Raw genomic sequence first — 24,073 nt, forward strand, 5'->3', positions numbered from 1 at the left:
ATGTCACAAATTTAGCATTTATGAAGAGAGAAAATTACCTAAAGAAGAGGTTGACCCAATAGTTGAATTGGAGTTTGTTTGTATAAATTATTTTATTATTATAATTATTTTAAATTTTTATATAAAATATAATAAATAATTTAAATTTTTTAAATTTTAAAATAATAATAATATTAAAAATTAATATTTTAATAATATTTTATTCAATTTATACAAAATTATTTGAATCAAGTTCCGATCATATCGGGTCGGGTCAAAATTTAAGTTTCGATCGGTGGAACGTTTTGTTTTGTTTTGTTTTGTTTTCAATCCTATGACGTTGATATACAATGAGTGCTTACATGGTGGTCTCTTATAGGTTTATTACAACTCCGAATAAACTCCAATTAAGTGGAAAACCTCTCCGTCCTTCTCTCGCATCAGCCTGTCTGAAACGTAGGAGAATGATGCGAAAGTCGTCGTCGCCTTCTTGAGCTGCAGAATGACCTAACTTAACCATTATGCTTATAATATTTCTCTCTCTCGCTCTCTCTCTCTCCGTCTGTGTGAGAGGGGTTCTCGTAGCCTAAAATTCTCTCAATTCCCAAAATAGGCATTCTGCACGCAGACGCACACGCCCTTGCCGTTACCCCGTCTCACCGCCTAATTCACGAACACCCTAGAACCCAATTTTCTTCTCTATTACAATGCACCCAACTGAGTCTACGTAGTTTTACCTTTTTTTCTGGCGTCGCGATTGCTCGAATCTTTGGAGGTTGGTTCTGTGAATATGGAGAGATCCGACGGCAAAGCCTTCAAGGACTTCGCTGAAAATTCCTCAGGTCGAATTTCAAGACTCTTACTTTTTCCTTTTTCTCTTCTCTGTTTTTTTGTTAAAAATAGAAAATATGCTCTTTCTTTTTATGTGCTTCAATTTCTAAGGTTTTTTTGGCTCTAAATTGCTTGTTAGGATACCAGCATAAGAAAAGAAAGATCCTTTGTTCTATCATTTTTGTTCTTGGAAGATGAAGTTTAACGAACATTCTTAATCCCCATTTATTTTCTTGATTCCTCTTGGCTACCATCAAAATTATCTTATACCTAAATTATGCGAATTTGCTTATTGTCTTCGACAATATATACGTTTAAGTTCAAGATATGAGTTTTTTCGCAAATCAAGTCCCGTTTAAAGAGTTTCTGTGTATCAGTTTCACGTTTATTGAATTGAAGTTTGGTTTAGTTTAGGGTTGCATAAAGTTATATCTCTCCATGTTGTTCAAGTGTTTGTCCTAAACGATGGGGGAGATTAATGGATTATTTGCTAAAAGTTTACCATATGGGATATATGAAACTGCTATTAGATAAAGAATGAAAATAGTTAGTGTGAAACATATGACTTTTTGGCTTCTTCCTTTTCTGGCGTGCAACGTTCTATGTTACAGATTGGTACCTGAAAGTGGATGCTAATTTGAGATGGATTGAAGCTGAAGTGAGTCTTATTGCTGATCTGATATTCTTTTGTAACTGTGTTTTTTTTGTCATGTAGGCAATGCACTCTTTGATGCATCGCAATATGAGTTTTTTGGTCATAATGCTGTGAAAGAAGTGGATTTGGGAGGTTTAGAAGACAATCGAGATAATGGTCCCGCATTCGGACCTGCTGACGATGAGTATCATTTGTTTGATAGAGAAGAAGTAAGATTTTTGCTATCTTCAAAAAATGTTAAAACCTTTTTTCTTATAGGTAAAAAAAAATTGTTAAACTTTTTTATAGGTAAAAAAAAAAATTGCTAAACTTTTTTTTATAGGTAAAAAAAAATGTTTAAACTTACCTTACATGTTGAAAAATGTTTGAATTTATATTTCATTGCGTGCCACAATTATGATTTCCATTATGCATGCCCTGTGGTTGTAACCTCTAGGTGTTGGCACAAGTGGTAAAGGCCTTGGGCTTGGGGGTATGCTCCCCCCAGGTCTAAGGTTCAAATCTCCTTGAGTGCAAACAATCTCTAGGGGCCATCAGACTGGGGGATTTTCCCTTCAAATTACCCGAGGTGCACTTGCGGGAAACTCCTTGCCGAGGGCTTGTGCACCCTCGGGATTAGTTGGGACGCTGTTCCTAGACCACCCGGTGCCAATAAAAAAAATGCCCTATGGTTGTAATCAAATGTATCTCGAATTAGTGTCATGACCTAGGGAAAGTGCTAAACACATATGTGTCACACCCAAAAGATCCAGTTGAAGTCACCACTATCCATGTAAATTTTCACTTAATAAAAATCTGATGCAGGACTTGGTGTTTATGTAATGTGTTTACAATTTACCCATTCAGATGGGACTTGGCACAATTTGGGGTATCACAATCTCCTTACATATTTCATCCACCCAATCGGGATATAAAAAATATGTCAATAGGTCTGGTATATACTTTCCTTTTCTATAGTTGTACCTTTCTATGTCTTTCAACCTAGCATCTCAACTACATATAATCCTATTTTGATTATCCCCATCTTTATGCACTCATATATATACAAAATTCATGCAATGCATATCCAAGAAACTGTCCAATCCCTATGGGACCTCCATCTCAGTTCCTCATCAACGTTGTCATTTCACCTTAACCCTTGTTGCTTCACACATCATAATCACCTATACCTGGATTCTACTCAATCTTATTTTTAATCGGTAAATAAGATTTTATTGATCGTAGGAATTGGCAAAAACCCAAGTACACGGGTCTGCTCAATCATTTCATATGGGCGTTTCCTGCACAGCCAATAGCGCTCCATGGTTTTGGTTTTCGATTCATCCATTTAGGCCAACAACAATAGTTTTTGAGAGTTGAGACTCCATTGATGTTTCAACTCGAGGAGTTGAAAAAGTCAACAAGCATCCACCTTCGCTATTCCTTGTTGTTAATCCATGGGTAACTACCTTATGTCTATGCTATGCTTTTCAAGGATTCCAAGGAGACCTAGGAGTCTGAGTCTGTTCCCTCACTCCTATACCTAACCTCTCGAGAGAGCTTCTGTAGCTCCTTCCAATAGAAGAGATATAGTTTCTGAATCAGCTGAAGGAGAGTGAAGTGGCTTCCCCAACCTTGAGGTAAAGGACTTGTTTCATGTTTATCATGAATAAGTCTTGAAGTAGAAAATGGTATCCAATCAAGCATCAGTTCCCCCCCAAAAAAAAAAAAAAAAAGGCTATGGTGTTGGTATCCCAGTGAAAGAGGTTGAACTTCTTTATCTAAATCTGACCGTTGTAACATGCTTCTTTGATTGATAGAATCTTTGAAGGTTTGGTTATTCACATGCAGATTTTTTTAGGGTAATACAACTTTATTTTTTTATTAATAAGATAAAATTTAATTAATGATGAGAAGAGATGTTATCCCGGCACACAGGAAGTATAAATAAATCCACTAAATAAACAAAAGACCTGTTCACGTCTGTGAACACCAACTTCTCTCATAGTTTCATATTTTGTGTCTATTAGATGTTGAAATAATTGACTGTTTGAAAATTGGTCAGTTTCTAGATGTTGGTTTGGTTCTGGATTTTTAAGGAAGTTTTAAAAACTGAACAATGTTATCAAGGAGATAGTAGACTCATTAGAAAATCTATACTCACTCTCTCTATCTTTCGAAACTACAAGTTTAGTGGAGTTATGTTGTATTTTCAACAATTCAATTCGCTGGGTCTGAAAACTAGTACGTTGTTCAATTTACTTACTTTTCATTTCAGGTTGTAGGTTTTGGATCTTTGTCTGACGTGGATGATCTAGCTGCTACTTTTGCTAAGGTTAGCTTCCTTGAAATTGATGCTCATGAAAGCATTGATATATAAATTTTGATGAGTTTCTCATTTTCTTTCATTTTATGTCTTGTTTGTTAACTTTTTGACTTTATTTCATGTGATGGTATTAGATTCTAACTATAATGCTCTCTCTTCTTTGTAAATGTTAAGGCCTCGTTTGTTTTCACAACTATTCTCATCTAATCATTACAATTTTTCTAAATTTCCACACAAAATAAAATAAACAATTCAATTTTTTCAAATCCCAAAACAAAAACAATATTAAAAAAAAAATATTCTAGCAATATTTTATTCAACTTTCAACTTTTATCTTAACTCATCTTATTTCATCTCATTTGTGAAAATAAACGAGGCCTAAGTTATAACACGCTTGTCAACTTATAAAATAAAAAGTTATAACACCCCCTTCCTCTAAGCATAGGGATGCTACTAACATAAACAATTCTACGAGCCACGTATAAATAGATTCCATCATCAAAATATTCTGAAACTTGATCAATAAAACCCAACAATAATATTTATTTCAAAACGATAAAGTTATGAGTTCTCATAAAATCCTTAACGTTATTTGGAAAGACATTATAAAGAAAAAATCTCTCATAAACAATACAATTAGTCAAGTCTTAGTCTCCATATGCTGAGCCTGCCCTGCAGATCTATCATTGAATTCTTCATCATCTGTGATGTTTAAAACGTAAAGACAACAATGAGTTGAATACGCAGTTAGCAAATATAATAAAGGGTAAACATTTATAATTTATAACATTTCAATTTTTATTTTTAACACATGCATAAACTTAACATTAGAAAGAAAACCTTTACATCATACATGTACATCACATGCAGTTCCTCAATACACATGATTATGCCTTGTGTACAAGGGTGGGTGATCTTTAAGATCACGATTCCAACTAGCGGTCTCTGGTGGAACACCACCAGAAAGGAGATGGACATTACACAACAAACTCAAGTGCTCTCGAGTGAGCAAAGTTTTGGCATTACCATGCATCTCTCATCCTTTAGCACTGTTAATCCTCGAAATTCATTAGTCACAATATAGTGCGTGCAATCATGCAGTATTTTCCTTTCCTTTCGCTTCTTATGTTTTATTCATTACTACTGATAAAAAAAAATGTTTTATTCATTACTAACATAAATACTCATTACAATTGCATAACAACACATGCAGATGCATATCTCAATTGATTTACATTCACAATTTTCATGTCAATTTAGATATGCTTTTGCATGTGGTGATATGTAATTGTAGTGTAGTGTTTGGATTGAAGCGAAGTTGTTTGTGATCAGAAGAAGAGGGGGGACTCTATTTTGCTTAGTTGAGAAATGTAGAAAGTTCACGAAGGACCTATACCTCAATGGAGATGTGGTGGTTTGGATGGCTAAGGTGGTCGAGGAATGCTTAAAGTTCTCGGGTAATAGGGCACCTTACCTGACTAGAAGGGAGGGAAACAAAGTTTTTCTGATCCCACTATGTCAAAACACGTATGGTAGGTTTGTGAAATTGGTTGAGCTGGGCCCGGGCAAGGGGAAGGGTATCATTACAATTCCTGAAGGTAGAAATGGAAGTGGATGGGAAGGTTTTGTGAGGAAGGTAAGGGTTCAAGTTCCTCTGTTTTTGTCTTTGAAAACGAAGGTGACTTTAACAACGGTGTTGATAATAAGGCTTTCAAAGGAAAAGAGGTGAGAATGGTTTATCCTCACAAAGAGGTTTCTTCTTCCCATGAAGCTCCTTGTTAGCTTCGTTGAATCCAGTGAATGATATTCTTGGCCCTAGCAAAGCATCTGGAAAAGATTATACCAAGCATTATGAGGCAAGGACGATTACAAGAAATAAGAAAGAAAGATCGATGGAGGTGATCAGTAGGAATCTTCCTGTAGTTGGGGTTGACGGCCGGCATTCCCAGAAGTTGTAGAAAGTAGGAGAAGTTGAAGGGTCATTTTGGCACATACGGGTAGGGCTCCTGGGGTGGAAGGAGAGGTTGGACCACTATTTTAAATTTCCAACCGTACTGGCCGATACGACCAAAATTTTCTGTACCGGCTGCTGGGCCGGTACAGGTATCCCATACGTTTTGTACTGGCCCAAATACCGGCCGTATCGGTCGTATCGGCCTCAATTTCGGCCTGTACCAGCCTATATTTCGGCCTTCATTTTTGTTTTCATTTTTTCAAATTACAAACTTATTTTTTGACCCCCAATTCAGACTAGACTATTTATAATTTATATATATATGTATTTATATATAATTTATTTATATATATGTTATTATTTTGGAATATAATTTATATATATATTTATATATATAATTTATTCATATATCGACTATTCCGAAACGGTACACGAAACAGTATTGGTACCAAAATATTTTGTTTCAGTGCCTTGATTGGTACGACTTCCGGTACGGTATTCAAAACATTGGGCTGGACACATTGTTGAAGATAGTAGATGATGGACTGGGCCTAATTATGGGCTTAGATTTTGTTTCTAAACAATATAATGAAGTTGCTGTTGAGAAGAAGGGGGGGTTGCATGGGCCTAAGGATTCTAAAGCTAATAATGGAGTTGGGCTTGATAGAGGCCCACTTAAGAGGCCTGTGTTTCGGAAAGACCAATTCAGTGGTGGGCTTTAGAGCAAATCAAGCCCGAGAAGGGTGATGTTTTAGCCCAAACCTGTGGCGGCTCCAATGGTTGGTCCGTCTTCACAGAGTGGGTCGACGGTGACGGGCGAATCTTCTGGGCGTATCCCGTCGACGAGTTCCGATACGGTTAATATGATATGGAGAAAGGGCTTTCTACAACCACGACGCCATCAAAGGAACAGGCCATTGAAGCAGCGGTGCCGACGAAAGTCCTTTTTACATAGAAGAGGTTGATGGTCGAAGGCGATTCTCTGGGAAGCAATACGATGGTTGGTTTGTCTCAGTCGACTCCTCAAATTGGTTCCTATCCATCAAAGGGTCAGTTTTGTTCCATTGTTAGGTCCAAACACACAATGGCTCTGGTGGAAGAGCATGTAACACAGAAAGATGCGACAGAAAATGGAGGCTCTCTCGGGGGTACTATGGGGTCGTGTTCTAATACGATTGATAGGAATGAGATGTCTTCCCTAGGTCTAGTGACAGGGAAGGCAAGTGTGGAAGAAGATGTCTATTGTGAGGGGTTGAGGGGGGGTCGAGAAGTCTGTCTCTAAGGTTCCTTATACTCAGCTCAATTTATTTAATTTACAGATGGTGAGTGTTGGAGGTGAAGGCTTTGTTTCTGGTGAATTTGGAGAGTTGTTTGTTTCAGATGAAGATGAAGATCCTGATTCTGTTCCTTTGTGTTCTATTAATCCTGGTATCGAATGGCCTAATAATTCTTTTGACTGGTGTTGAGGAAGGTGGAAGAAATCAGGAATTGTGTGGGGATTTCTTGTGATGGATTTAAGGTACAGTTTAGAGCTCTCCTAATTGCCATAGAGGCTGGTCAACCTGCTTTGGCCAGATCAGCTACCAAAAAGGAGAGGGAGCTGAAAAGATTGGAGTGTACTATCAATTATAACTCTAGGGAAGGGAGTGCCTTTAGAAATAAAGGCAAGGAGAGGGCTGTCAATGGTTCCTCATGAAGCCCAAGATCATATCTTGGAATGTCCAAGGGCTAAATGACTATAGGAAACGCCTTCGGGTGAATAATATGGTTTGTTAGTGGAAGGCTGAAGTTATTTGTTTTCAAGAAACTAAATTGAAGATAGTCAATAAATCGGTGGTTAATAGCCTATGGAGCTGTAGTTGGGTGGGTTGGGTTGAGTTAGTCTCTAATGGAGCCTCGGGAGGTATTATTATTATGTGGGATAGGAGGGCTGTGGAATTAGTAGATCATTATGTGGGAAATTACTTAGTGGCATGTCATGTTATGAATGTGGATGATGGATGTGAATGGGTGTTTGCTGGAGTATATGGGCCAAACTTGGACTCTAGAGGGAGTATTTTGTGGGACGAAATGGTGGGAATTTGCTGTTGGTGGGATCACCCTTGGTGCTTTGGTGGGGACTTCAATGTTACTTGGTTCCCTTGTGAGTGAGGAGGGGATTCTCAGAATAGTAAAGCTATGTCTGAGTTTTCAGATCTTATTTTTGAGCTACAGTGGTTGATTTACCCATGGCGGGAGGGGAATTCACATGGTCAAATGGGAGAGCATGGACCCGGTTGGACAGATTTTTGATTTCGACTTCTTGGGAAGCTAAATTCATTGAGTATTTAGCTATTAGAGCACAAAATGTGATCACAATAGATTAGCCAAATTCCAAATAATTAGAATTTAGCTACAGTTACTTTTAAAATAATTTCTAAATTTGAAGGTTACTGTACATACACTAAGTACATATTTTATCAATTATCTCTCCCTTTATTTCTATCACATATTTTATCACAATGGCTGGGTTCATGTGCACGGGTTCATGTGTTGGGGGGCTAGGTTCATACATTGATATATTAATTTGAGTTAGTGATATATTAATTTAATTAGAATATGATTACTAATTAATATATAATAGGTAGAATAGTAAATAAAATAAAATAAAATAATAATTAAAAAAAATTAAATATTTTTGAAATTATTAATTACTCATTACTATATAATGAATAAATGAATAATCCAATGTGGAGATTTGATGTGAATAGCCAAAATCAAATTCATCTTATATTATTTTATTGTTATATAATGAAAAAAATAGCTATTCCAATGTGGAGATTTATGTGAATGGAATAGCCAAAAATCAAATTATCTTACATTCATAAAAAATATCCTTTAACTTTTGTTAATCCATTGAGAATGCTCTTAGCTTGATAAATGGGGTCTATAAAATCATCGCCAAGGTGTTAGCCAATCATATTAGTGTGGTTATGGACAAGATTATATCAAAGTCTCATAATGCATTTGTGAGGGAAGACAAATTTTTGACTGGGTTCTAATTGCAAACGAATACTTGGAAATTAGATTAAGAATGGATAAATCTGGAGTTTTAGTTAAATTGGACATGGAAAAGACTTTTGATCATGTCATTTGGGATTTCTTCTATACATACTTGGGAGATTTGGTTTTGGTGAGAAGTGGTGTTCATGGATTAAACATTGTATTTTGACGGCCAGATTTTCGATATTAGTGAATGGCAATCTAGTTGGTTTTTTTAACAATTATTGGGGTTTGAGGCAAGGAGACCCCTTGTCTCATTTCCTTTTTGTAATAGTGATGGATGCTTTGAGTCGTATGCTTGAAGCAGCTGTTGAAGGAAGATTTATGTCGGGTTTTGTGGTGGGTGATGACTCGGGATAGTATTACAGTATCACATTTGCTTTTTGCAGACGACACTTTGATTTTATGTGATAACAATAAGGTTCTCCTTCGTGTTTTGAGAGCCTTACTGTTATGTTTTGAAGCTGTCTTTGGTTTAAGAATTAATCTTTCCAAGTTTGAAATTGTTCCAGTAGGTACGGTCACGAATATCTTAGATCTGGCCAATATTTTGGGATGTAAGGTAGCTTTGTTACCGATGAGATACCTTGGATTACCTATGGGTGCTCCTCACAAATCAGTTTCTATTTGGGATGGGGTGATTGAGAAGATTAGGAGGAGGTTAGCTGGCTGGAAAAAGTTATTCTTGTGAAAAGGTAGAAGAATTATCTTGATTAAGAGCACATCGACTAATCTCCCTACTTATTTCCTCTCTCTTTCCTTTACCAACTGGGGTTACTAAAAGCATAGAGAGGATTTATCAGAATTTTTTGTGGGATGGTAATGGAGAGGAAAGAGAGTTTCATTTGGTGAGTTGAAATAATGTTTGTCTCTCGGTGTCTTTTGGAGGTTTGGGAGTGCAAAATTTAAGACTTTTCAACAAAGCTCTTCTTGGAAATGGCTTTGGAGGTATCATAATGAGAGTAATGCATTTTGGAGAAATATTGTGGATGTTAAATATGGAGGATGTGGGGGAGTTGGTGTACAAATGAAGTAAGAGGGATGTTTGGGGTGGGTTTGTGGAAGTCTATTCGGTTGGGATTTTGGGGTTTTTTTTTTTGGGGGGGGGGGCTTTGTGAAGAATACTAAATTCAAGGTGGGCATCTATTTTTGGCATGACATTTGGTGTGGGGATTCAACTCTTAAGGATGTTTACCCTAATTTTTTTAGGATTGCTAGAGATGAAGGGGCTGCAGTGGCTGAGTCCTATCTCTTTTCTAACAATTTGATTCACTGGAGTGTGGAATTCACTAGAGATGTACAGGATTGGGTCTCAGAATAAGGCAAAATACTATATGAATGGTTGAATCTTTGGCCTTGTGATTTCTCTCTATTATATAAACTGTACAAAGCATTCTATACATGGAAAGAACTACGTATATGTTAATTCTATCCCTATACAATTTGTCAAATATTATGCTAATTATATTGAAGAGTAAATCAAGAAAACAAATATAGAAACAAGTATGGAAACAAATATTGACAGCAAAGCTGTCCATTGACAACCTCCCTCAAATTGATGCGGGTTGATCAACAAGCATCAATTTGCTACTTAGGAAGCAATGTCGATGACAAGTGAGAGCCTTGGTGAAGATATCAGCAATTTGTAGTTCAGTGGAAATGTGTGGAAGAGTGATAACACGAGCTTCAAAGGCTTCACGGATAGAGTGACAGTCGACTTCAATATGCTTTGTGCGCTCATGATAGACAGGATTGGCCGTGATCTGAACAACACTTGTATTATCGGCGTGTAAAGGTGTAGGATCGGTCTCAGAGAAGTTTAACTCAGCAAGCAAACCTCGTTGCTAAATAATTTCGGAACAAGCAAGAGACATCGCTCGGTACTCAGATTCTGTAGATGACTTAGAAATGCTATCTTGCTTCTTACTCTTCCAGAAGATCAACGCATCACCTAAGAACACGCACCAATCAGTGATAGAGCGATGTGTATCAGCACAACCAACCCAATCAGCATCGCTATAAGCAACAAGATGAGGAGAATTCCCTGCAGGAAAGAATAAGCCACGGGCAGAAGTGCCTTGAACATAGCGTATGATCCTACGGATAGCAGCCAAATGAAGATGACGAGGAGTCTGAAGAAATTGGCTGACTTGCTGTACAACAAAAGAAATATCTGGTCTAGTGATGGTGAGATAGACAAGGCTACCCACCAACTTTCGATATAAACTGGGATTAACATGTAAGTCACCCTCCTTTTTGCTTAGCTTGACATTTAATTCCATGGGAGTATCGACAGAGGTAGCCTCCTGTAGTCCAGCATACTTATGTTGATTGAGTGAAATACCAGAGGGACTACGATGCACCTCGACCAAGAAAATACATGAGAGACCCAAGATCTTTCATATGAAAGGGCTATGAGAGATGAGTCTTGAGCTGGACCAGTAAGGCAGAATCGGAACCAGTGATCACAATATCATCAACATAAACCAAAAGTACAACAATACCCATGTCTGATTTTTGAAGAAACAATGAAGTGTCATACTTGCTCTGCTTGAAGGAAAATTGTAATAAAGTGGTTTGAAATTTATCAAACCAGGCCCTTGGAGCTTGTTTGAGACCATAAAGAGAGTGACGGAGTTTACACACATTGGAGGTTGGAGAGGGAAACAATCCCGAGGGTGGCTTCATATAAATACACTCTTTAAGATCCACGTGAAGAAAAACATTCTTGACATCCATATGATGTAGTGGCCAATCATTGGAGGCAGTAAGAGCTAGGATCGTACGAACAATGGTCATCTTAGCCACAGGAGCAAAAGTCTCCTCATAATTGACACCATATTCCTGATTATTTCCAAGAGCCACAAACCGAGCTTTATAATGATCCAAACTTCCATCAGAGCGAACCTTGATTGAGTAAACCCATTTGCAACCCAGGGGAACTATAGTGGAAGGACAAGGCTCAATGTCTCAGGTGTGATTGGCCTCTAGAGCGGCAATTTCTTCCTGCATAGCTTGTCGCTAACAGTCATGTTTGACAGCATGTGAGTAGCATGTGAGAATATCAAAATTGGACAATGCAACAGTAAGAGCTGAAATAGAATTGCCAGAAGAAAACCCATACCTATCCGAGGCACAGACACTCGAGGAGAGAGACACACCAAAGGTTCTGGAGGTGCTGCAACTGGCTGATTCTGGTGCATGTTAGGATCAGATATCGGGTGAGCCATTGGAAGAGACTGTGGGCGGGAGCGTCTCGCGTACACCATACCTGGTTTAAAGCGAGAACTGACTTGATGAAGATATGAGAACTGCTGCTCAAAGGAGGAGAGGACCACAGTAGAAGAAGAGGGCACAGAGGACACATGAAAGAAATGTTGATTTTCAAATAAAATAACATTTCTGGAAATGCGCGTACGATGTAATGTAGGATCATAGCAAACAAATCCCTTTTGACATATAATATCCCAAGAATGTACATCTAACAGATTCAGCAGATAATTTATGTCGCTTATGAGGAGGTAAATGAACAAAACATACACAACCAAAGATATGAAATTTATCGTAACTGGGTTGTTTAGCAAACAAGCGGAAATAGGGAGATTCCATGTGTAAGACTTGGGAAGGTAAACAATTAATTGAGTAGCAGTTTTCAGAGTCTCAACCCAAGACATGGATGGAACAGAGGATTCTAACAAGAGAGTACGTACCACTTCAAGAAGATGACGATTTTTGTGTTCGGCTACTCCATTTTGTTGGGGAGTAACAGGACATGAATGTTGATGAATAATACCTTTAGAAGTTAAGAATGCCTGAAACTCAGTAGACAAATATTCACCACCATAATCTGTGCGTAATGTCTTAATAGTCGTAGAAAATTGATTGTCAACATATGCTAAAAACTTAGTGAAAGTAGAAAAACCTTAGATTTAGGGCGAATAAAATAAACTCAAGTAAATTTGCTATGATCATCAATGAAAGTCACATAATATTTAAATTTTTCATGTGAACTAACCGGGGAAGGTCCCCAAACATCACTATGGATAAGACAAAGTAGTGAGAAGCTCTACTAGCATGCAAAGGAAAGGGAAAAGTTTTGCTTTTACCAAGTTTGCTAGAATCACACTCGAGATAAAGAAGAACATTCTTTATTACCAAGAAAACTAGAGTGCAATACACGTGATAACATCTGAGTATTGGGATGACCTAAATGACGATGCCACACCATACTCAGATTAGAAACATTATTACAAGCAAAAAACTTAATAGAAGAAATTGGCGAAAGTGTTGGAACAGGTAAAAATAGTGGAAAAAAGTGCCCCACTTTAGGTCCCTTCGCGATTGGCTCCCCCTTTACCTAATCCTGCACAACACAACCATCACTAGAAAAATTAACAGCATAATTGTTATCAACTAATTGACCAACATAAATAAGATTCGTGGAAAGCTGAGGAGCAAGAAACATGTGATATCCCATATGATATGGATAAGGATAGATGGTGTATGGGATCCCACATTGCTTGGGAAGGAGAGGTTCTTGCTCTTTATAAGGTTCCAATGGGGCTCTAATTGTATCATTGACTAGTCCTTTTGGAGTATAGGCCATGTGGTTTGGGTCTTCCATTGGAGCGTTACAAATGGTATCAGAGTCTATCCCAACTAGAAATGTGGGACTTGAGTCGTGCCAACTACAATGGACAGGCCCGACGAGGACGTCGGGAATTTAAGGGGGGTAGATTGTGATATCCCATATGATATGGATAAGGGTAGGTGGTGTATGAGATCCCACATTGCTTGGAAAGGAGGAATTCTTGCTCTTTATAAGGTTCCAATGGGGCTCTAATTGTATCATTGACTAGTCCTTTTGGAGTATAGGCCATGTGGTTTGGGCCTTCCATTGGGGCGTTACAAAACACATTAGTAAATTTAGAAGAGGCATCTCCTACAGTAGCGATTGGCAAAGAATTGCCATTGGTAGTCTGAATGGCAGATTGACTAGCAAAGGGCCAAACATAACACAGGGCGGTGGAAGTATTCGTCATGTGATTAGAGGCCCCTGAGTCTACGTACCAAAGTTTAGTAGAGTTTTTACCTTGGAACCCCATGTTGATAATGTCGAAATTAGCATCCATTGCACCATGTTTGGTGTGCAATAATTTACTGTAGGAGGTGCAGGAAAGAAGGAAGCACTTGAAGAAGAGCCATGTGTTGCAGAAGTCGCTGCGGGAGGGGCAAAAACAGAAGTCTGAAATGCTTGGGCCTGACGATTCTGAGGGCAGATACGAAATTCTTTGATAATGTGACCATTCTTCTTGCAATAAGAACAATATTTCTTAGGACAATTGGTAGCGATATGCCCATATTCCTTGCAGCAGAAACACTGCAAGTTCTTAGAATTCATAGGTGATCCTCGTCCTTGGACAACATAAGCCACAGTAGCCGTCCCTGAACTACCATGAGATTGCTCTAGAATAGTTTGGGTACTAAGACATTCTTCGTGAAGTAACTCACCAAAACAAATATCAAGAAAGGGAACAAGAGATCTGTTCAGGAGAGGGGAGCGAACAGATTCATATTTTGGGCGTAGTTTCATAAGAAATTTGTCACGCCAGCTAGTTTCATGAAGATTTTGAATAGTTGAAAGAGCGGCAACAAGAACATCTGCTGTAACCAAATCAGTATATTCATGAAAGGCCGAGTAGTAGTCTTGGACGGAAAGACTACCATGTTGAAACATGGCAATCGCATGTTCTAACTGAAAACGACGAGTATCATTAGCTTGATGATAAACTTTCTTCAAGTAATTCCACATGGATTGAGCGGAGCGATGAGCCCGCAAGTTGGAAACAATATGTGGCTCTACCGAACCAAGAAGCCAAGACATAATCCGACCATCAAGTACAGCCCATGAAGGAGAAGCCCTGAATTCCTTGGATTTGTCAGTATTGGATGTTTGGGCGACATCCGTGCGATCAATATGACCCCAAAGATCTTTTCCCTTGAGAAAAAGTTCAAATTGAAAGGCCCAAGTAGAGTAATTTGTGCCCGTAAACTTGACACAGGTGCGGAGTCCATCACAAATTAATAAATTCTGAGACAAAGCCAGTCAACCCAAAAAAAAAAAAAAAACTCAAGGAGTCACAAAATGAAGAAAGTGCCGGAAAAAAAATGAAGGCACAGAAGTGTTTGCTGAGAAGCTGCCGAGAATTACCCACTAGAAGATTGCAGCTGCTGAGACCTGAACAGAAGCTGCCAAGAAGAGACAAAGCAGGAACAGAAAGTGCCGACGGCACCAACCCAGACAAAACAGACCGAAAAGAAGCTGTCACGTGGTTCACTGAGAAGAACCCAGAAAACCCGAAACTGAAAAGATGAGGGAGAGGACAGCGCAGAACACGCCGAGAGACAAACCGAGAAGAAGAAAGAAGAAAAAAAATTCATGCGGCTCTTGATACCATGTCAAAATTAGGCAAAATACTGTATGCATGGCCGAATCGTTGGCCTTGGGATTTCTCTCTATTATATAAACTGTACAAAGCATTCTATACATGGAAAGAACTACGTATATGCTAATTCTATTCCTATACAATCTGTCAAATATTATGCTAATTATATGAAGAGTAAATCAAGAAAACAAATATGGAAACAAGTACGGAAACAATTATGGCTGTCCATTGACATTGGGAAGTATGTGAAGTTTCTGATCTTTTGGAAGATTATATGAGATGAAGCTTGATCAGAACAGGGAGGATAGTCTGCAGTGGGTGCATACAGTTATTCCAGATTTTCAGTGAGTTCTTTTTTCAAAGGTGTTAACCTGTCATGGGGTCAAAGATTTTCCCTGGAAAAGTATTTCGAGAGCCAAGGTGCCTAGTAAGGTTGCTTTCTTCTGTTGGCTGGTGTCTCTTGGGAAAATTTTAACCACGGACAACTTGAGGAAGAGAGGCTTACTGGTGATTGATTGGTGTTTTATGTGTAAGAAGGATGGTGAATCTATTGATCATCTTTTTCTTCATTGTGAGGTGGCGACTTCTTTGTGGAATGAGATTTTTGCAAGGGTTGACATTTTTTGGGTGATGCCTATGCGTGTGATAGATTTCTTTGCATGCTGGCAAGGTATTGTGGGGAGAAGTAACAGCACTGCAGTGCTGAAGATGATCCCCTTGTGCTTGCTTTGGTGTTTATGGTTGAAGAGGAATGGGAGGTGCTTTGAAATTGTGAACGTTCTTTAGGGAGCTTACAAGTTTTTGGGTGAAGAATCTTGTAAGGAATGGGAATGATTGTAATGTTTTGCTTTAGTTGTATTCTGTTTTAGCTTTCAAGTAGGTGTTCTCATTTGTATACATCTTGTGTACTTGGGCTATGCCTATTTACTTGGAATAAAATTTCTCTTATTAATTATAAAAAAAAGAGTATTTATGTTAGTAATGAATAAAAGATAAGGGAGAGGAAAGGAAAGTACTAATAAATCATATTGAGATAGCCCATACAAACTGTGTGTTAATACCTATACAATACTATTTTTTTTTTTGATAAGTGTTAATACCTATACAATACTACACTATGTTAATACCTATACGAACTTCACTTTCTTGACTACGGGTAGAACTTGATTTCTCTCCCCTTTTTAGGGCATTTTTGTAGAAGTTTCAGTTTGGTGTTTCTTTGCTTTCTGTGTTTGTTTCATGTATACATGGTGTAATTCTATTCCTAAAGCAATTGGGATTGTCGTCATTATGTCCACGATATTGTTTTCAGTCACTGTGGGAGTTTCCAATAGGCCTTAATGGCAGTCCAAGTAAAAAGAAATTTATTAAACCACATAATTTGGCATAGCCCAAGTACACAAAGAGTATACAAGAGAAAACACCTAATTACAAGCTAAGAACTAGAGAAGGCAACAAATAAATCATGAAAATAGGTCCCATCCAATACGATAGCCGAGCGTTCTCTTTCTTCAAAACGACGACCGTTCCTCTTGAGCCAAATACGCCACATAAGACAGAGGAACCACCTTCCAAACTGCAGCAATTTGGCGATTACCCTTAATTCCCCTCCAGCAAGCAGAAGATCCACCACCCTCCTAGGCATCACCTAAGCAAGACCAATCGTGATACCTCATATTGAATGATAAGGGTATATGGTGTATGAGATCCGGCATTGCTTGGGTTGGAGAAGTTTATACTCTTTATAATGGTTCTAATGGGGCTCCAATTGTATGATTGACAAGTCCTTTTGGAGTATAGGCCTATATGTGGCTTGGGCCCCCCTTGGGGCGTTACACCAATCCTATTAAAAATCTCGTCCCAAAGAACCTTTCTCACTTCTCAATGTAAAAGTAGGTGATCCACAGATTCTCCATTCCTTTTGTACGTAAAGCACCAATCCATTATAAATGAGACCATGCTTTCTCAAATTATCAGTTGTCAAAATTTTCCCAAGAGAAGCCAGCCAACCCAAAAAGCAACCTTGCGAGACATTTTGCTCCCCCAAAAGCACTTCCAAGGAAAATCATTTGGGGATTGATACAACATAGCCTTATACAATGATCATACAAGATGCTGAAAAAATCTGAGATGTCATCGACCTCCCAATCCTGTACGGCTCGAATTAGCCTCACATTCTACTGTAAAAGCCATTGAAGTTGTCCATATAATCTGCCACTGAAGCTCCCTGATCGAAAGCAATCCTAAAAAAGAGAAGGGAAACCATTCTTTACGGCTAGGTTAATAAGAAGTGACTGCGTTACTTTATGGAGGATTGGAGTCTAGAGTTTATATAAAGGGTCGGCAGCTAGGGAAATTTCTAGGCTGTGCCACTGCTACCTAGGGTTAGGGTTTCAAAAAATTATTTAGGTTTTTGAGAACATAAGGGGGTGACTCTAGGGCTTAACTTAGGGCTGATCATCATCTTCTTGGGGTTTCTAGATGTCTTACAATTAAAAACCATCCTCTTTGTTCCAGAATTTGGCTGCATATCTTAGTAGTTCTGTATGGTTTTTTGGCACTATCCCAATCCTTGGAGAGTTAAAAACTCGTCCTAATCTATCTTAAAGTGGCAGCTGCTGCTAGGGTTCTTAATGCTAGGTTCTTCGAATTTATAAACAGGTTGTGATGGATTCTGAGTCTGCCTAGGAGTTGGTTGATTTCTAATAAAATGCAACATGTCATCTCCTATCGAATATCTGGTTCATTTTTAAACATAATAAATAATAACACAAAATAACAATGCAGTAAATCATGGGCCTGAGGGCCTAGGGTTCGAATTTCTATCCACACCTAGAGATTATAGGGCTTGGCTATGACAAAAGTTCTCCCAATGCTGGTGTTTAGAGCACAAAATATACATTTAATGACAATCACAGTTGAATGCATTAGACTTTATTCCTTATCAGTATAGAAGTAGGTCGTTAATTTCCTGTACTTGTAATTTTAATTCCTTCAAGATCCAGGAACCAGATGCTGTCTACCATCTCAATCTATCCCTAGCTATATTATTCAAACTTCTGTAATACATGATGAAATCATTCGATTAGTCAGTCAAACATTATAACCAGCTATTTAGCATGGAGAATTGTAGATATACAATAGTGGTTATTCAATTCATGGCCAATCTCTTGTATGACTAGAACATCACTCCTAGGCGTTTCTCTTGTATATGACCCGTGTACTTGGCTTTTGCCTATTCCTTCGATCAATAAAATCTTATTTACTGATCAAAAAATTTCATGGCCCCCTCCTTCATAGGTTTTTTTTTTTTTCCCTTCTCGAAAGGAGAGGTGGGGGCGACTAGCGTAGCAACTCTCTTTGGGCGTGACCATAGGAGCCCCTCTCCGCTGTGGAATGTCCAGTTTGAGCCTTTGCTACTGCCCCAAGGGCAAGCCCATTACCACAACACCTCCAAAGTATCCAGTTGGTCCAAAGCCCAAAGGTTAGGCTTTACTACCACAAGTGGTTTCAACTTATGTCCTGACTCAAACTCCTGACCTCGAAGCCATGAAAATACCAGCTCATACCAACTGAGCTACCACCTTGTGGTCCCCTCATTCATAGTCACTTTGCTTTTATGGTTGCATGATGTTTAGTCAACCTTTTAATTGCTATGGTTATGCTGGTTAGTTTTTCTATTGATATTATGTTGCCCTTAATTGCACTACCCAAATAATTTTGTAATCTTTACCCCTATTTAGTAGTTGACGTTGTTATGTTACACAGTTGAACAGAGCTGTAACAGGACCAAGACACCCGGGAGTTATTGGTGATAGAGGATCTGGATCTTTTTCAAGAGAAAGTGAGTAACCTTACTGTGAATATTTTCTGCCTTTTGGTAGTCTTTAGATTATTTGTGATGCAATAGGGTGTCAGTTGGGTCAGGACATTCTACAATCTAATTGAAAGTTTTAAGTAGCCTTTTGTTTCTACTACTACAAAATGGGAATCTTGGAATGGGGGCCTACTCAGTCATGCACAGAGTGATCGTTTGATTACTCGTTCCCATAAAGCGTTTTTGGGATTCATTTCAATGACAAAAACCACTTTATGCAGAAGTGAGTTTGGTACTTCTCCAAGTTGATCTTTGGGATCTTAAAGTTGCTTCAGACTTGGTTTTTGACATAGAGACCCCAAGTAAGGAAACAGATAAAAATCTCTTCATTGGTGCTTGATCGAGCAAATCCTAGAGTTCTGAAAGAAAAAAAAACCAGCCAGAGGAAATATTCATTAGCGGTCAAGAGTATCTTAGTGATTTAGGTCTCGTTTTGTTTTACAGATGGTCTCACCCCATCTCATCTCACCATCCAAACACCATACCTATAAAAAAAAAAAAAAAAAAAAGCATCCAAACACCATTCTAACACAAACATTTTTCAATTTAAATTTTCAACTTTTCAACTTTTTCATCTAATCATTATGTAATCATTACAACTTTCCCAAACTTCCAAACAATTCAACTTTTTCAAATCCCAAAACAAAAATAATTTTAAAAAATTATGTTCTTAACAATATTTTAACTTTATAATATTTTTATTCAATTTTTTCTCTCATTTCCCACAACTCCAAAAAAATCTTAACTCAAACCATTTCATTACTATTCATAGATTTCTCATCTCATATGTATAACCAAATAAGGCCTTAGTATTCTGTGATTTTTAGAAGAGAATGTTCTAAACCAGAAAACATTTTACTTTTAATATCTGTCAATGTTGTCCATATATTAATTAACAAAAATAAGCCAAAAGAGTAAAATACCCTTTAATAACTCAACAAAATTGTATGTAACTTCTGCACTACCTTGTTAAAGTATTCATGAACCATATGGCTAGATTAACCATTTCTTTCTCTTTACATTCAGAAAGTTGGCTGGTCATTCATTGGTGTTCTGGAAGATTGATCTGGTATTATTTTTACCAATCCCTGTGTATTTTACAGTATTGAATGTCAACCAACCTTCAGCTTCAACGGACTAGAAGAATTTGGTTATTATGGAGAGTGGATTTCAATTTTTTAATTTTTTTTTGCAAGTGAAAGGTTTAATTCTATGCCTTTATTTGGAAACACAAACCATCTCATCTCATCTCATAATTTTCTTCCCAAACATTTACTCAAACACAAACACTTTTCAATTTCAAATTTTCAATTTTTTCATCTAATTATTACCTGATCATTACAACTTTCTCAAACTTCCAAACAAAACACAAAAACAATACAATTTTTTTCAAATTCCAAAACAGAAATAATATTAAAAAGTTATATTCTAACAATATTTTTCGCCAATCAAAAAATATTCTAATAATATTTTAACTTATAATTTTTTTATTGAATTTTTTCTCTCTCCTTTCCCAAAATCTAATAAAATATCTTAACTCAAGCCATTTCACTACTATTCACAAACTATTTCACTACTATTTACAAAATTCTCATCTCATCTCATCCTCCAAACATCCCCAGTACGCTTAAGTGCTTACTGCAAAGTGCCAAGGCTAAAGCGCTTCTCTTATCAAAAGTGATGTACATTTATGAAAGCGCACCTAACTACATTTTTTGGCACTTTTTTTAATAAGTTTTAAGTACAAAAACACGCTTTTGTAGCTTTTTGGAAAGAACATATAAAATATGAATCTTATCCATTGTTGTTTGTCTGAACCATTTATTTGTGCTCAATTCCTAGGATTATATTATCAGGGTTTAAACGTTCATGTGAGATTTTCGTTGGGTCTATATTGTACCAATTTCACTGTTTAATGAAATGCCCTCTTCATTCCCATCACACTTGCAGCTTACTGATATCAGGCTGATTAAGATTAACAGTGAATCTGATTCATATGGTTCTCAAATTGATTTAATCCCCTCGTTGCCAAAATGAGTGTCTTCATTGAAAAACACTTTTTTGGTGAATTTATTAATTATTTGACACCAACAAGTTTTGACGATCAAGTCTGGTGCTAGTTTGTTTACCTCATTTTTCGTCATTTGTTTGTTAATTGCAAAAGACTGCTTCTTGTTGCCCCCACCGCCCCCTGTTTTCCCTTCTGAACTTCCCTCTCGCTAATGGCAAGTTCTGTGCAGGTTCATCTGCTGCTGAGTGGACACAAGATGGAGACTTTGGTAACTGGTTAGATCAGCATATGTTTGGCACAGACGGTGTTGAAGAAGAGAAGAGGTGGTCATCACAACCTCAACCCTCTGCTCGTGTTGCAGAATACAAACCTTTGTACAGAACATCCTCATACCCGGAGCAGCAACCGGTGCTGCATCGCTACTCTAGTGAACCAATTCTAGTACCTAAATCAACATTCACGTCTTTCCCTCCACCTGGAAGCAGATCCGAACAAGGTTCACCACACCACCCTAATATGTCTTTTCTTGGTGGTGGTCCACAGATACCCTTCTCTACACCAAACCCCTCTCCGTGTTCTAACTCTACTCATCACTTGGCTGGTTTATCTCATGGTTTGAATTATGGTGGAAATATGCTTCAGTTCACCAGTGGTGGCCTTTCTTTTAATAGCAGGCCGCAAAATCTCTGGGCCAACCATGCTGGTATACTGCATGGGGATCACGCAGGCCTTTTAAACACTATTGTGCAACAACAGTTACCTCATCAAAATGGTCTCAGGTCCCCACAAATAATGGCACCACAGCAGATGCTGCAACAGCAGAGACTGCACCATCAATTACCCTCTTTGGCCCATTTTGCCGCACTACAGTCCCAACAGTATAATGTCCATCCATCGTCCTCACATAAGTCAAAGTTTGGATTGGCTGATATGAGAGACCAAAGACCAAAATCATCACAAAGGAGCAAACATAATCTTCGTTTTTCTCACCAAGGATCTGATACTAGTAGCCAGAAAAGTGAGACTGGGTGGGTCCAAATTAGATCCAAGTATATGACATCTGAAGAAATAGAGAATATACTTAAAATGCAGCATGCTGCTACACATGGCAATGACCCATACATTGATGACTATTACCACCAAGCAAGTCTTGCCAAAAGAGCTACTGGATCGAGGTTGAAACAGCCTTTCTGCCCATCTCACTTGAGGGAGCTCCCTTCTCGAGGCCGTAATAGTACAGAACAACATCCTCATCTCTCTATTGATGCTATTGGTAGGATACCTCTCTCTTCCATACGCAGACCTCGCCCCCTCCTTGAAGTTGACCCTCCTCCCTCTGCTTCTGGTGATAGCTCCGACCAGAAAGTCTCTGAGAAGCCTCTGGAACAGGAACCGATGCTTGCTGCTAGAATCACCATTGAGGATGGACTTTGTCTTCTTCTTGATGTCGATGATATTGATCGGTTTCTACAATCTAGTGCATCCCAGGATGGTGGGGCTCAGCTCAGGCGAAGGCGACAGATCCTTCTAGAAGGTCTGGCAACATCACTTCAACTTGTAGACCCACTTGGCAAAACCAGCCACACTGGGCTGACTTCCAAGGATGACCTTGTGTTCTTACGATTGGTCTCTCTTCCCAAGGGTCGAAAACTCTTATCTAGGTTCCTTCAGCTTCTCTTCTCTGGTAGCGAGCTTGCCCGTATTGTTTGTATGGCTATTTTTCGTCATTTAAGGTTTTTGTTCGGCGGCCTTCAATCTGATCCTGGAGCAGCTGAGACAACCACTCATCTTGCGAAGACAGTTTCCTCATGTGTCAAGGTCATGGATTTACGGTCGCTAAGTGCTTGTCTTGTTGCAGTTGTTTGTTCTTCAGAGCAGCCACCATTGCGCCCAGTTGGAAGCCCTGCTGGTGATGGGGCCTCTATTATTTTGAAATCTGTTCTTGAAAGGGCTACTGAGCTCTTAACTGATCCTCATGCTGCTGGCAACTGCAGCATTCCTAATCGTGCGCTGTGGCAAGCTTCATTTGATGAATTTTTCACACTTCTTACCAAGTATTGCCTGAGTAAATATGAAACTATAGTGCAATCCATATGTTCACAGATCCAGCCAAGTACAGACGTCATTGGATCAGATGCAGCCCTAGCTATTAGTAGGGAAATGCCTGTTGAGCTTCTGCGTGCCAGTCTTCCTCACACTAATGAGCACCAACGGAAACTTCTATTAGATTTTGGTAACCGTTCCATGCCCATTGCTGGGTTCAATGCCAGTGGGGAGAGTAGCAGCCGGATAAACTCAGAATCAGTGAAGTGACTGAGGATACCAACGGATAATTTTTAAAGGTTTTGGAAGAAGCTATGCTTTGGTTGATTTTTTCTCTCCAGATCTTCTTTGGATGCTTTCGTGAAATTACGGATCTCCTTTAGTATGCTTTGATGTAGTAAATGTGAAGTGGAGATCTCTCTTGAATGTTTGCACGAAGCGAATCTGCTTTGGAGGGAAATTTGGCTGCATGGGAAGTGTATGCAAGGCATGTGCGATTGTTGCAGGTGCACTTCAAGGCTCGTGTAATATGTGTTATTTAGCTTACTTGAGACAAATTTCCCTATGATGCTCATTTTGACGACTCTATGGTCTTGCATAATTGTGTATTATGATGGAACTTCATGGTGCATGATTGTAAGCGAAATTCTTCTTTTGGGGACTTACATTGGTGCTGTGTTAAAAACTCCAGACAGAAGCATGGTGGGTATAGAATGTACAGGTTGATCTTACTGAACCTTCCAAAACTTCGTTTCATTCCATCTAATTCACTTGACTGATTGGTCAATATCAGCTGTAGGTTGCCTATTTACTACTTGGATGGACGCCTTTTTTTCACTTGTTTATCATGGAACCAAACTCATTAACTTAGACACGAGCTAATGAATGTTAGAACTCTGAATACACCGAATTTGCTTCCTTTTGGCATTT

General features: G+C 38.4%; 1 protein-coding gene across 3 annotated transcripts; it reads left to right on the top strand.

Annotated features, from left to right (window-relative positions):
* Positions 1 to 364: 364 nt before the first annotated feature.
* On the top strand, positions 365 to 23,935 carry LOC108993574 (protein PAT1 homolog 2-like). 3 transcript variants are annotated; one of them, XM_018968546.2, is made up of 5 exons: positions 365 to 821; positions 1,526 to 1,674; positions 3,723 to 3,779; positions 18,981 to 19,056; positions 21,330 to 23,935. In XM_018968546.2, exons 1-5 carry the CDS (start codon positions 770 to 772, stop codon positions 23,411 to 23,413), a joined length of 2,418 nt encoding a protein of 805 aa, XP_018824091.1. In that variant the 5' UTR covers positions 365 to 769; the 3' UTR covers positions 23,414 to 23,935. The 3 variants fall into 3 exon arrangements, with proteins under 3 accessions (XP_018824091.1, XP_018824093.1, XP_018824094.1); XM_018968548.2 differs by lacking the exons at positions 365 to 821; positions 1,526 to 1,674; positions 18,981 to 19,056; XM_018968549.2 differs by lacking the exons at positions 365 to 821; positions 1,526 to 1,674; positions 3,723 to 3,779; positions 18,981 to 19,056 and adding an exon at positions 20,088 to 20,158.
* The last annotated feature ends 138 nt before the right edge of the window (positions 23,936 to 24,073 follow it).

This window comes from Juglans regia, chromosome 1, assembly GCF_001411555.2.
Source record: "Juglans regia cultivar Chandler chromosome 1, Walnut 2.0, whole genome shotgun sequence".
Taxonomy (NCBI): domain Eukaryota; kingdom Viridiplantae; phylum Streptophyta; class Magnoliopsida; order Fagales; family Juglandaceae; genus Juglans; species Juglans regia.